This window comes from Tachysurus fulvidraco, chromosome 16 (genome assembly GCF_022655615.1).
Source record: "Tachysurus fulvidraco isolate hzauxx_2018 chromosome 16, HZAU_PFXX_2.0, whole genome shotgun sequence".
Lineage (NCBI taxonomy): Eukaryota > Metazoa > Chordata > Actinopteri > Siluriformes > Bagridae > Tachysurus > Tachysurus fulvidraco.
The window spans coordinates 9,048,534-9,063,014 of record NC_062533.1 but is presented as its reverse complement, the minus strand read 5'-3'; the positions used below and the strand labels follow the sequence as shown (position 1 = coordinate 9,063,014).

The 14,481-nt window shown below is 40.2% G+C and overlaps 1 protein-coding gene across 2 annotated transcripts in view; it reads left to right on the top strand.

Annotated features, from left to right (window-relative positions):
- LOC113644362 (kelch-like protein 29) overlaps positions 1–14,481 on the top strand; it is a 177,633-nt gene that overhangs the window by 65,479 nt on the left and 97,673 nt on the right. For both annotated transcript variants that reach the window (XM_027149140.2, XM_047801872.1), the window contains one exon: positions 1,266–1,565. In XM_027149140.2, the coding sequence (XP_027004941.1) occupies positions 1,296–1,565 (270 nt within the window). In that variant the 5' untranslated portion in view covers positions 1,266–1,295. The remainder of the gene's footprint in view (positions 1–1,265; positions 1,566–14,481) is intronic.

Sequence of the window (14,481 nt, the reverse complement as noted above, 5' to 3'; positions counted from 1 at the left end):
TTGTGAAGCTAGACAGAAATATGGCAAGGCCGATGGCCTTTTTGTTGTCCAGTTAATGAAAATGGCCCTTTTCTTTCCATGCATAAAATCTACCTATTTTCCTCTTTGATAATTCTGAATGATTTATAAGAAAAGATGGTGTTCCAGTCAGATGTTAATACTGCATCTATTCTGCATCATCAAAAAAAGGAAAAATACAGCTTTTCATTGTATTTTTAAAAAACAAAAAAAAAACATCCAAACCTTGCTTATTAAAAAACATATGGCTTTTTATCTATTCCAACACATTTATGTGATTGGAGAATACACACGACCGCACACAATAAAACCACAGCAGCTTATTTCATGATGTAGACCGATGCAACAGAGTCTGCTGTATAATCCAATTTAATAGCTATAATGCCATAAATTCAGATTTTTGTTGTATAGCATCAGAATAGCCAACACTGCCTCACTGGCTAAGTAGCCTAATCTCACCTCACATGTACAAAGAGAGAAGCTAATAAGCCAATTCCCATCTCAGGGTCTCTAGACTTATTATGTGCGGCGGCCTGTAGAGGATTGGCTAGATAAAGAAGCCACAGCAAATAATGCAAGATTAAGTTTACCCACTCAGTAACCTAAAGAAATAAAACAAACGTTTTGTTCCGACAGTAGGAGGGAGAAGTAGAGGCGGTTAGTAGTCTGCTCAGGCTGCTCCCTGTGAACCAATCAGCAATAAAGTGAGTTGTGAAATGGGCTGTCCAGTTAATTAGGACTCTGGATGGGTTTGAGTTATGAGCTTTGGGAGCTGTATGAGTAAAGCCATTAAGGAAACCTGGTGTAGCTGGACAGATCCTTTAACCATATGGAATAGAGCAAAACTTCCCTCCAGCATCATGTGCTGCAGTTTTCCTTTGGTGCGTGTGAGTAAATGCTCTTTTTTGCTCTCCTCATGGGCTGGTAGAATGGCTTTAAAATAAGTAAATGGAGCATTTGTAGTTTGTGTGTCAATCAAACCGAGAGCTGAAGCATCTGTCGAACATGATTGCAGCTGGAGAATCGGGAAAGCTGTTTGCATTGCTCACATCTCCGCTGGCTCGCTCCATATGTCAGTGTATAAGTTGGTGTGCACTAAGAATTGTTTCCATGCACGTGGGTTGTTTTTAAGAGTAAAAAAAATTCATGCGGTGTGCATTGCTCTGCGTTGTTCTGGTTCTATTTCTGGCTTTGTTTTTCACAGTACCTGATTTTTTTCTCTCTGTGTCTATCTCTCTATCTCTCAGACAGTGCCACATTGGCTCTGAAAGGAAGTGATGTCACGTCACCACCACCGGTTCGAGAGGGACTACCGGGGCGTGTGGGAGCGTCGTGAGCGGCCCGCACCCCTCCACAATGGAGTGACCAGTAACGCTTGCACACCCACTGGACCTACGCTTGCTAATGGAAACAACCGGCCTGGTCTCCTTCCTCTCCCTGTTATCCCCTCCCTCCTGCCCACTCCAGTCACCATTGCCGTGACGACGAGCAGTAACGAGCTGGCCGCCAAACGTGCAGGGGTGCCGGTTTCAGCTCCAACAGTGAAGGTGGGCACAGAGAAGAGAGGCGCTTCATCACTTCTTTCTCTCTTCCCTTTTCTTTCCCTCTGCTCACCTCTCCCTGCCAAATTGTATCGCTCCTCACTTCTCTCCTCCTCTCTAATTTAGTCTGTCATTATGTAAATGAGGAATTGGGCTCAATTAAGTCCAAGCCTAGAGTTTTTCAACTCTGTTTCGGGCAAGAAATACAAAGCATGTGTGTGCCATTTGAGCCGAGCAGAGTGACAGTCAGGAAGATTAGTTTTTTATGAACACACATTAGCTGGTGCTTCACCATTCACACAGTTATATCACATTATCCTTCATTTCACTTTGATTCTTTTTTACTTAAGGGGCATTAGTTATACTATACACAGCATGTAACTCAGACCTGTCTCAGACAATGGCAGGACTGACGTGATCTGTGTTGGTTCTCTTTTACAGCCCAGACACTGTAAACGCTATTCTACTCCTATCACTGATAAATTATTCACTGTTCTTAGCACCCAGCCATGGGTGCTGTGCTAAACCTTATTGTTCATATGTTAAACAAGGCCTTTGTGTTCTGCTCGCTTCGTAGGAAAGGAACAGTATAGTCTGCTGTGGATCCAACACAATGGTCTCCAGAGTGATTAAGACTGAACAGGCGCCGCTGAGATAGCTATCTAAATATGGTCACTCACCGAACTCCATCAGTGTTTGGTTTCAAGCGCTGCTCAGTCATGTCTCCTAACGCTCATTCCTGCCAGGTTTGTCTCTGCCGAGCAAAAACGGGAGGGATTCTAACACACTTGGCATCTCTCAACTCCTTTCTCCTGTCTAAGTCCAGGCCTCCTGCTCGGTATCTTCCACCTTTAGCATACGCTACTTAAGAAAGCCAGTGGGCTTTGAGTATTAAACGGATCTCATGCTGTCAGTAGAGGGTTTTACCCTTCTGCTCCACCTTGTCTTTGAATCTCTGTGTGATTTAGGTATTAGGGGACAGTGTGTAGAAATAAAGCAGACTCATGTCTTTTTTGTCTTTTCCCACTTAATTATTGCTTAGAGAAAGATGCATTAGTGTCAAGACCAGAGAGATACTCAGGGGATAGCTACTGTTCTTGTCATCTGCTATCAGCCTCTCTCTGTAGTCTTTCCATAGGCTGAAAACATGACGTTAACTTCCTTGGTATGCCGTTGAGAGAGAACACATTTCTTCATATGTAGTGCATATATTAGTTGGTGTTTGCTAAGGCCTGTAGGATAAACGCCAGGGTTTGTGGGCTTTGTGCAACAATGTGAGTGTGTTTGTGTGTTTATATGATTTTATATCTTTGTAGGGACAATAATAAGAATATTCTGTGTTAGTGTGTGTGTGTGTGTGTGTGTGTGTGTGTGTGTGTGTGTGTGTGTGTGTGTGTGTGTGTGTGTGTGTGTGTGAATACTCATGTGCTACCATGATGACTAGGGAATCAGGACTTCTGTAAAGACCACAGGAGGCCCGTCTGCTTTAGCTCTCTGTCGTGCCGAACGAGGCTCCTCAAAATCAACAAACAACTCTGAATTTAAGCAGAAGTACGGCCGCTCATTTAGTCGCGTCGCCTTTTCATCTGTTCTTATTTATGACACATTTATTTTCGTTCACTTGCACATAACAATAAATTCTGCAGCAGCCAGGAGGATTAATTCAGTAGTTGTTGATGTATAGTGGATGAGCACGTAGGCTGAATAGTGATTACCGTAGTCACAGAGCCTGGGAAAAAGCTATTTGCACAGATTTATTTAGGTCACTGAAATTGATATAGTATTCCTTCACCAAACCCTTTTCTGTGATATCTGCAAATAAGTGGCTTTTATGAAAGGCTGCAATAAATTTTACACAGATATTTTTTCATGTTTCCACTAGGATAAAACTGGTATGTAAATGATGACTCGCATTGAAATTGTCAGAAGGTAAGATCCTAAAAGAAATTTGCACTTAAATACAGACACCAGATTAAGACAAAGTCTCAGAATAATATGGGGATGAATATATAATGAAATGAGATATCTATCCAAACCATTGCCTAGCGAGAGTACAAGCTTTTTATACACACACTGTCCACTTTATTAGGAACACCAGCACATCCATGCAGTCTTTTAATCAGCCAATCATGCAGGTCAAGAGCTTTAACTGTTCACATTAAACATTATCTCAGTTGGGGGAAGTGTGATGATCTCTGAGACCTTAAATATAGCATGGATTTCTGAAACACCTTGTTGATGTAAAGAAGTCAGAGAAGAATGAGCAGACTGATCCGAGCTGACAGGAAGGATGTATTAAGTCAACTAAGCACAAGCTTTACAATCGTTCCAATCTGGCGGAGTCTGTGTCCATGCTTCAGAGTCCTGTTTTTGGCTGACAGGAGCAGAATCCAGTGTGGCGTCATGCTGTTGCGGCTCATCCACCTCAAGGTTCGATGTTTCATCCTGAGATGCTTTTCTTCTCGACACGGTTATGAAGACTGATTCGTTTTGTTACTATAATTTCTCTGGCAGCTTAAACTCATCGGAAAAATGTATTCTTCTCTCTTATCAACAAGGATTTTCCCCCCACAGAACTGTTTTGTTTCTCACACTATTCTGTGTAAACTCTAGAGACTGTTATGTGAAAAATCCCAGAAGATCAGCAGCGTCTAAAAATACTCAAACACATTCGGCCCATCTGTTACCAACAACCATGCCACGGTTAAACTCACACAGCTCAGACTTTTTTTTGCATTCTGATGATTGATATGATTATGAACTGAAGCTTTTGACCTGAACTGATTTCTCTGTGCTGCTGCTACATAAGTGGCTGATTGCATAAACGTCCCGTCCCGACAATGTCCCGTACAGAGACAAGCTGTTTCGTGCTGAGGTTTTGTTCAAACCGACCATCGAAAATACCCTCTCTAAAGAATATGTTTTTTTTTTCATTGGTTGTTGCGTTAAATCTTACCCAGATACAATAGTGCTATTTTCTGATTGGCTATTGTGTGGCCTCTCTTTTTTTGATTGGCTCATAAGTGTCAGGCTCGACTAAGAACTCCAGGGGAGACATGATTGATTCCTGCCCTGTTCCATAGATACAGCAGTGCGAACGTTTACATTTTGGGCGCTGCGGCATATTAAATATATCATAAATAGTAAGTTTTCCTGTGTGAGAAATACGATGTGTGGTGGGAGAGCGTGACAAATGACCCAAATGAGTGACTGTCACTCTCAATGCATTACACTTGACAGCCCTCTCTCTCTCTCTCTCTCTCTCTCTCTCTCTCTATATATATATATATATATATATATATATATATATATATATATATATATATATATATATATATATATAACTTGCAGAAAAACCTAGATTTTTTATTCCAGGCTGTTTTCCACTGCTATCTGGCTGGTTATACTGTACCTCCACCGCAGAACATTTCATTGTGCTGAAAGTCACATCTTTTTTTATGACTTATTTTGGGACCGAGCCATTCTCGATTCAAATGACTGTCTGTTGGGCTGTCTATACCTTTTGGAGCTATAAGCAGTCTTAGCTATGCATGTTTTACACAATTGTTGCCACTGAGTGTTTGTTGCTGTTCTGAATGGGTGTCTTGTGGCATTTACAGCACAGTGAAATGGCTTGGCACAGTCTGTAGCTGCGATCGAGGCTGCAGAATGAGTAGCTCTGTTACTGTTTATCCAGTAACACAATTAGCCCTTTTAAACACGAATGTGGTCCGCTGGGAGAAAAAAAGGCTGCGTGTGATTTTTCCAGAACGATATCCATGGCACGGTGCTATAACTAGTTGATTAGTTGATTTTGGATTGATTAGATTTATAGTGATGTCTAGCAATTTAGTTTTATTGAAATATCTGCCGTTATGGGACGCAAGCAGTCTCATTTTCACTCTGGAAGACTGCAGGATTTTCTAGGAAAAATCCCCCCAACTGCATTTTACTCTTAAAAGCAGCGGTAAACTGTTTTTTTTTTGTAGAAAGTTTTTATTTAATCGAGTATTCAGTACAATAAAAAAAATCCAAAAGTGTGTTTTTTTTTTGTCTGTTTCATAGAAATGCTTATTTGTTTCATTCGTTTTGCCTACTCATGCTACAGTACGAAACGCCACGCCATTTTATCTGGCTACAAGCCAGTCCTCTGTATGCTTAGCCATTTTGACTGCTTCGCTCCTGTCATGTGAATCAAAATCTGCTCACGTTTTGACATGCTATTTCCTAATGCATGCAGATAAAGAGAAAGACCATCATCATTCCCAGCATCATTTGAGATGAATACTTTTTAATTAGCACAGCCTGAATCCAATTTCAGTGCCATACTTATGTATTTAAAAATCATTTAAAGATAAGGCTGTTTTCTAATCATTAGCCAGCCTTTCAGCTCGTGACTGTATTAAAGCGCCGACCCGATTCAGCTCAGAGCTGATGTTCAGATCAGGATGAGTAAACTCCTCACTCTTGATGACATTTTAGTGAAGATTTACCGAGAACCAGGCAAAGAGCAATTCATATCAATTGTGCTGCCAAACCAGCGTCATCATTCAGTCATTTAAAATGCATCGTAAACTCTAATCTGCATCTCCAAAGACAGACCAGGGATAAAAAAATAAATAAAAGATTGCTGAGCAGGAAGCTTCAGAAAGCCGTGAATGAAGGATCGAATCAGAGCATTTTCATCCTGTCAGGGTCTGCTGAGGGTTTAAAAAAAGCCCTGTATACACACGTTAAAAAAAAACTACTAATCTTTGAGGCACAGTGTTTGGGAGAACCATTTTAAAACTGTTATGATTAACATTTGCAAAAAAAAAAAAAAAAAAAAAAAGCTTAGGTTGGATGAATACTGAGTGGTGACGTCTCTCTTTTCATTCCTGCCACTGCTCTGTAACATAAGAGCCCCTCTCAGTGGTAAAGATAACCTGGCATCACGCACATTATGGTGCCGCACGAGTGGAAAAACCCCACATGACGACATCTCAGAGACACAAATGTTTACCTCAGCTCTTTAGAAGGTGCACAACACAGTTACACTTATAAAGTAAAAAGTTTTCCATGTGTCCTCTTTGACTTCTGGATATATGTGAATATTCATGCCTTTATTTGTTTATCTACTTAACGCTACAGCGTGTAAGAGCGGGGTAGTGTGTAATATAAAGAAGACGAGTCACCCTGACAATCCTGTTATAGTTATTCACAGTCAGTGGCAGGGCTGACGTGCTGGAATTAGTTGGGAATTTGTCTGTATGCAGCAGACGCCAACTCGGAAAGGCCAAACGTGTTCACGTCCCGGCTTTAGGTGCGAAAGAAGCCTGACTGACAGGGAGGATGAGAGAGCGAGACAGAGACAGAGAGAGCAAACACATGAGAGAGAGTTGAATATGATACTACAATAAGAGAAAAAAAAAGGATTAAGGATTGATGGAGTTGGAGCTTTTTCCCTGTTGAATATATGAGGTGTAAACTAGTGATTGGTGGAAGATTTATCCTTGTTGGAGAGTTTCTTGATGAGAGGTTCTTGAGCTAGCAAAGTCATGATAGCCCTCTAGTGACTACATTTATGTGTACTTTAAACTTGGCTGCAGTTCCAGTGATTTGAGCTCTTGGCTTGCCTGATCCTGGGTATTTTATCCTCTCTTGTGGTTTTAGCTAGAAAGGTTTTTGACAGGATGAAGAAATGAATACAGGGTAAATACAGAAATGAAAGCAAATCAGAAATGTCACTGCTTTAAAATGTTTATGCTCACTATATTTTAGTTATCTAGCTAGAGCTACAGTAGGGCTCGCTGCAATAACTAGTCCTGGAGGTGTACAGAGTGTGAGGGCAAAGCTTTTTCATTTATCCTCACTGTCTGGTCTTCATCGCTGGCTCAGACCTCTCCTTCTGCTATCTTCGCCAGTGCCTCAACGCTCACGGCTGCTCTCGTATATATTTAGTCTTAAAAAAGACATTCTGAGGTTTTGTCCTGGAATGATAGCATTGTGAAGTTAAAATATTCCTTATTTATTGTTTGTCATTCAGTGACACACATTCCCTCTCAAATGTCATGCAGGCTTTTTGTCTTGTTTGTAATATTTTTGTTCCATAGACGAACCAGATACTACGGCTATTAGAGTCGTCCTGACGGAACTACAGCACATGAAGGCAGCACGACGTGAAGGGACACAACTGCATACTGAATGTAGGAAGATGTCTTTTGTCTGATTGGCCACTGCTTTTATGAAGCTGCCACCAGCTTTTTATAGCCGCTCACTATCCCACAGTCCCTCACATACTGTATTTTTTTGCGTCTCCCCATTAAATATTTTGTATCCTGAGAGCTAACCGGCTGAACGTTAGATCAGAAAACCGAATCCTTACTTACAGCGTTTCCTCTTTCTTCTGGTACAAGGTTTCTTGGTGACAGAAACATGCAAAGAGCGACAGTCATCTTTTTATATATATATATATATATATATATATATATATATATATATATATATATATATATATATATATATATATATATATATTTATATCACCTGTATATATATGAGTTGTGTCCCAGATCCTATAGTACACTTATACATATTGTGTTACTACACCATGTGTTATTATTCATTTGGTGTAAAACAATATATATATATATATATATATATATATATATATATATATATATATATATATATATATATATATATATATATATATATATATATATATATATATATATATATATATTATGTAGCTTTGGCTCTTTCTTGGCAACTACAACCATGAGATTCATTAATGTCTGCAAGCAACCTTTTTTCTACAAGGAGGAATAAAATTCCAAAATCCAGTTTTATTGATCTTTTATTTATTTGTTTATTTATTTGTTTATTTTTGTTTGTTTGTTTGTTTGTTTGTTAGTTATATATGTTTTTTTTTCTTTTCTTTTTTTTTTTCTTTTACCCGAATAGTGGCATCAACATAATAGACATTTTCAATCAGTATAAACAAATGAATTATTTTGTGCTTGTCCACTTCGGGCATCTCAGAGAGCAGAACTGGGTTTGGGACTCATTTACTTTGATATAAAGATATAAAGATTTGTGTGAAAAAAAGATCTATTGTTGTTTTTTTTGGCACTTATGAATATGAATAGATTATCCCTTTATTGGGGTGACCACAGCGGACCATCCAATTTGCATATTTGACATTGGTACAGGTTTTAGGCTCGATGCTTTTCCTGACGCAACCTTCCCATTTTAACCAGGTTTGGGATTGGCACTCAGAGTTATCCCTCAGTGGTTTCCGGTCTAGGAACTGAACCCAGGCTGTGACACTGAGAGTATGGGGTCCTTCTGCCAGCCCAGCAGGGAAAATATTGTCCCTACTAGGCTAAAAACCGAATGCTTATGAAAAAAAACCCTGAGCGTCTACTTTCATCTGAGTCATTAAACACCGCTGTGGGATGTGACATATGAAAGAAATTCAATGAAGATCACAAAAAAAAAAAAACAGCCACAAATTGGATTTTTCAGCGTTAATTTTTATAGAATGGAGACATACACTGATCTAAAAAGCATTTTTTTTCCTGTTTTCTTTCAAATCAACCTTTAAATTATTGTTGGAGAAACTGCATGAACTCTGCACGTGTCTAATCTACATCTTCTAGATCAATACGGTGTGGGATTGGCATTCCAAATAAACCAGCAAAGATCATATGTTTTGGAGGTTTGTGACAGCTTGTCAGTTTTTATGATTAGGGCAAAAAGGGCAGATGCTTTGCTTTAGCTGTTTTTGCAGCTATTACTGGCACTACATAGGTGAGAAAAGCTGCTTCTGATACACCGTCACCATCACCAGCATATAAAAGCATTGATCTACTGTACATGTGCAGAAATGTAGGAGGTTAAAACATGGCCATATGAATTATAATTAGAATTGTCTCATGTAGGACCACATAGGAAAGTGGCTCAAATGTGATACGAAATTGAATTTTTTGAGCTCAGTAGAAAAAAACAACCCACCAGATCTGTGTCACATTTAAGGAAGTATAATGACTAACACATCACAGTCTCACAAATATCACTAATTATCTTAGCGGTGTCACAACACGCTGTGATTATTCAAATAACTTGCTGACAGAAATGTGCAAAGAGCCAATTCAGGATGACCTCAGTATCAGTTATCACTGAATACTCACCGCTCATATGGGTACTGTATAAAAAATGGAGAACGTGAGATCTCTTAAAACCCCATTTGTGCTACAACAACCCATTAATTAACCCATTAACACAACCACAGTGTGTTCAGATCTTCTCCCGTTATAATGCATCATGTAATACAGATCTGCTACTAATACAGATTAACTGCTTGTATGTTTTTCCTGACAGAAGAAGAGGATAAATAGAAGTACACTTCTGCACAGTTCTGCACCCTTCGAGTCATTAACCTCTTGAGTCATTTAGATCTTTCAGAGTCACGTGTGTGGCATCGGATCTACAGCTCGTCACGAGCATGAAATATTAATGTGCAGAGAAACCCTATTACCAAATCTTATCCTGCTGACCTTAAAACTTCATTTACTATTCATATGTTGATTATGAGAAACCCGAACACGTTTATGGTCGCGGCTCAGCCCGTTTGCCGCACAGCGCTCAGATCTTTGTTTCATAACAGAGCTGACTTGATAATGTGGCTCAGCTGGTAGCGTTGATGCCTGACGGCTCTATGATCGCTGCTTCGATCCTGAGATCAGGTTACTGTCTGTGCACAACTTTTGCACATGGATCTTTGTCTGTTTGGGTTTTCTTTGGGTTCTCATGAATGAAAATCGACTATGTTAAATTGTCGCTAGGTGTGTGTGTGTGTGTGTGTGTGTGTGTGTGTGTGTGTGTGTGTGTGTGTGTGTGTGTGTGTGTGTGCGTGTGTGTGGTGCCCTACAATGGATTGATATCCATGGTGTTTTCCAGCATTACGCTCAGTGTTCCTGGGCTACAGTCTGGATCCCTCACAAACCTGAGCAGTTCCTGAAGCTGAACATCTCCAGCTTTGTGTGAACAGGTGCTGTAACTAGCCTTGGGGACGTCTAGACATTTAGATCCAGGCTTTGTTTTAAAGTTTGCTCTTCACTTGAGGTAACCCTTTGCGAATAAAAGTGCTATTATTCTATTTTAAGCTAAATCCAAGATTAGCCCCTTCCCCCATTTTCTAATATATCATTATGAGCCCTATTTTCTCCCCCTGAAATAAAACAGTCATAAGGTTTGAACAGCTCTGACAGAATCTCATTTTCTCTTCAGATTGTCATGTCATGTTCCACTGATTAAAGATGATCCTACCCTGCAGTCTGTGTCTGTGTAATATCAGTTAATCCATCCTTCATTTGCCAAGGTAATTGTGCCACGAAATCTTTACAAAGGTCACCTGTGTTAGGTTAGGGGTATTTTTTTTGCCGTTGCTGCATGTGTTTGATTGGATCCGGAGATCTAAGCGCACCTAACACAGCTTGAGTACCTTAAGTCCATTGGTGAGGTCTTCTGATGGCACATAGAAACACTTTCTCTCTTTTTTTTTCTCCTTGGTTTTAACAAGCACCAGTCAGTCCGGTGTTTGCAGAGAGCTCATTGGCTCTAGGAGCTGAAATCCTTGGCAACGTGTCAGAAACGTGTCTTTCCTACTTAACACTACTTAGTATTTGCTGAAGTTGAATGGAGGTAAGAGTGAGTGCTCTTCAACCTAAAGAATAAACTTGATATGAAAAAAAAAGGAAGCATTCTCACAATTTCAGCTCCTATAATAGAGGGTTTAGGCAACATAAAGTCGATTCATATTTGCTCCATTTTGTGTAAGTCAATTTATAAAAGTGCTACTTTTCCTCAGGGAACATCTGAAGGCAAACATTTCTTGCTTTGCTCTGTATAAATGTTACTCTTTGAGGGATTAGGTGGATTTTATCACATAGCTAAAGTCAACAGCAATCGTGGGCTTGATATATGGAATTTCTGATCTGCTCGCATTTTGCACTTAAAGCCGAGTGGATGCTCAACGTCTCTATAAAATCAATCCCATTTTTCCTATCAAGCCTTTTTATGTTTTGCCCAATTCCCCTGTTTTATCTTCTTGCTCGGTACAGGACAATAAGTCAAGCTGTAATCTATGGGCAAATGAAAGTCATTTCTATGGTGTGTTTTTTTATTAAACAGGGAGGATAGAGTCAGGAACAGAAAGATGCACACAAAATGTAGCAAGAAAAAGAGAGCAAAACTCACACAAGCTGGAGGTATCAGCCATGGCTTTGGTGGTTGTTGTGAATTTTAATAAAACATGATGGGACTGATTTGGACAGTAGCTCTGAACAGAAGGTTAAAGCCTTGGGGGAGTGCGTGGGAAGTGCATACCCTACCGCACGTCCATGCAGCAATGTTGGATCTAAATATGCAAACCTCTGCACTTAATAAAGCGCACAGCAAGGATTTCATGGAAGGGCCAAGAGACCGAAGGCAAGCCGATCAGCGTGGGCGTCTGATGATGCACGTCAAAGCTACTTTCATGTAAAAGGGAAAAAAAAAAGACAGGAATCTGGGAGCTTGTTCTTCAGCTAGTCAGTAATACAATACAGTAGACAAAAGCTTCTCACTGAGACACAGCGGCTCTTCTGTGGCCGCAGTGACTGTGCAGAATTCGTAATGTGAAAGCGGAGGACTAAAGTTCTAGTGGCTCCAACTTGCTCGGGACTTTTGTTGGTTAAGGAGGTCCCGAGGGGAATGACACTGAGAGAGATTGCTATTTGCATTACACTGTACAAACAGACAACCCTGAGCCAAGTGCTGAGTGAAGTACAAAGACGTTGTCCTAAAACTCTCAGCATAGTGCCAGGAACAGACTTGAAGCACTTGTTCCTCTCCCCTGGCTGTGTAGTGGACCTGACAATCCTTACAGCTGTAGAAATAAGAGATGTGCCTTATGGGCAGCATGTCTGTCTGTGTAGGTCTGCCTTTTTCTCTGCCCATCACTTTCTCTCTCTCTCTTTCGCTCTCGCTCTCTCTCCCCTCCACTCGTTTTCTCCTTTCTCAAATTTCTTTCATCCTTGGCGGTAAGAACGGCTCCACACTGACAGCGCTTCCACAGCTGGCGTCAGGCCGGCTGTATTCACGCCCGTGTGAAATTGGATTGCTCATCCGTTGTTTCTGAGTGGCAGAGATGTAATACCTGATAGCGCCGAGGCTTCGCATAGCACATCAGGAACAGATCCACTGAATCTCCAGAGCCATTTGACTAATGCCTCCACTCCTCCAAGTGCAGTAGGGCAGGAGGTTAAATGAGTTAGGTAGAAGGTTGCGACCCCTGGCACAAAGGGAAATTTGTGTTCAGGTGTAAGACTGCACTCTCTCAGCAGGAGGTGTTGATGAAGAGGTGGCGGGCGTAAGCTAAAAGCGTCATCCATATTGTCTTGTTGGATACGGGCCAAGAGCTATTTTCTTCTCACTGCCGGCAGTTCAGTGACCCTCATGTAAGCACAAGTCTTATTAGCACTCTTGGATGTTGGCTTTCAGGCATCTGGCAATAAAATTATGGCTCACTGGGCCATTAAATTCAGGTACACCTTTGTTTTTTAACACTACATGCTGGAGGGAAGTGAACAAAGGGTCATTCATCGAGTGCTTTCACAGTCGGAGCATGACATGAGAATTTATTTACATCTCAGCCTACAATAAGACCTTTAAGATTCCCACTAGAGCAAACAGTGGGGTGTGAAGGAATTTGGAAAAGGCAGACCGTATCAGTATTTTGGATCACAGAAAGATCAACCTTCTTTGTTCCCAGACGAAAACAGCGGACGAGCAGATTGACGTATGACTGGAATGATTGACAGCCGTGTAGGTATTTTGATCTCTTCGATATTAACTGATGCCCCTGGAAGCTCTGTCCCCTTCCCCCGTGTCACATTAATAACGCTTTGGCTCGACTTCATTTTTTTCTGCTTGAAAGACGTGCTGACATGGCACACTCACGTTCTGTCAAAGGGAACAGAGAGTTTATCACTGTGAAATAAAGTAAAGTGATGTATCCCATTTAAATATCATAACATCTAGTTTCATAGATTTCTTATAGAGAGCATTGAAAAAAAATAGTCGAAAATGGTCAAGAAACAGAAAAAAGGCAGAACATGTAGAGTAAATGAATGTGAATATTCATATTCATGTGCCAAGTGTCTAACACATTAGCGTTTGCTTTAATGGTGCTTATAAGCAGACAACACACCGCTCAGCACTGAGATACGTTCAGTTTGATCAGCAGGAGGAAAGTCAGCTTTGTAGAAGCATTTCATGGTTTCTCCGAGAGACATTAGGCCAGCTATTTGTAAAAGGATTATATCGATTCTACAGGCTGTCCTCCAGAGGCTCTGTACATAGGGGAAATTAACACTTTGTAGGAAAATATCTTGTGAAATTTTTACATCTACACTAAGCATCATCTAAATTAAAATCAGTGTTTAAATCTTTGGTGCGTTTCAATACAGATAATTCAAGCAATACACTAAACGCCAGCCCTCGAAACCCAGCGTATGAATTTGACTTTACATGCAAAAAGAGACAGCAGGTTTTTACTGTTCAACATATTGAAAAGTTACGCATTTGTCATTACAGACTTCATTAAGCATTCAGTAGTAGTCAAGGTATCCATTAATGTTTCATAACAGTGTTATATATTCAGTGCTATAAAAATATTCAATCCCAAATTATTATGAGGGCTTAAAACACTTCACAATGTTTTTTTTTTTTTTTTTTTTTTTGGCAGTGCAGTAAGGCCATCCTTAAAAATAATTTGGTTTGCAGTAACAGTAAAAAAAAAAGGGGGGGGGGGTCGGTAGGTAGGTCTAAATATTTTTTTCAAGTTTCAATATAAAAAAAAAAAGGTACATTTTGATGATGGTGATTACGTAGGTAT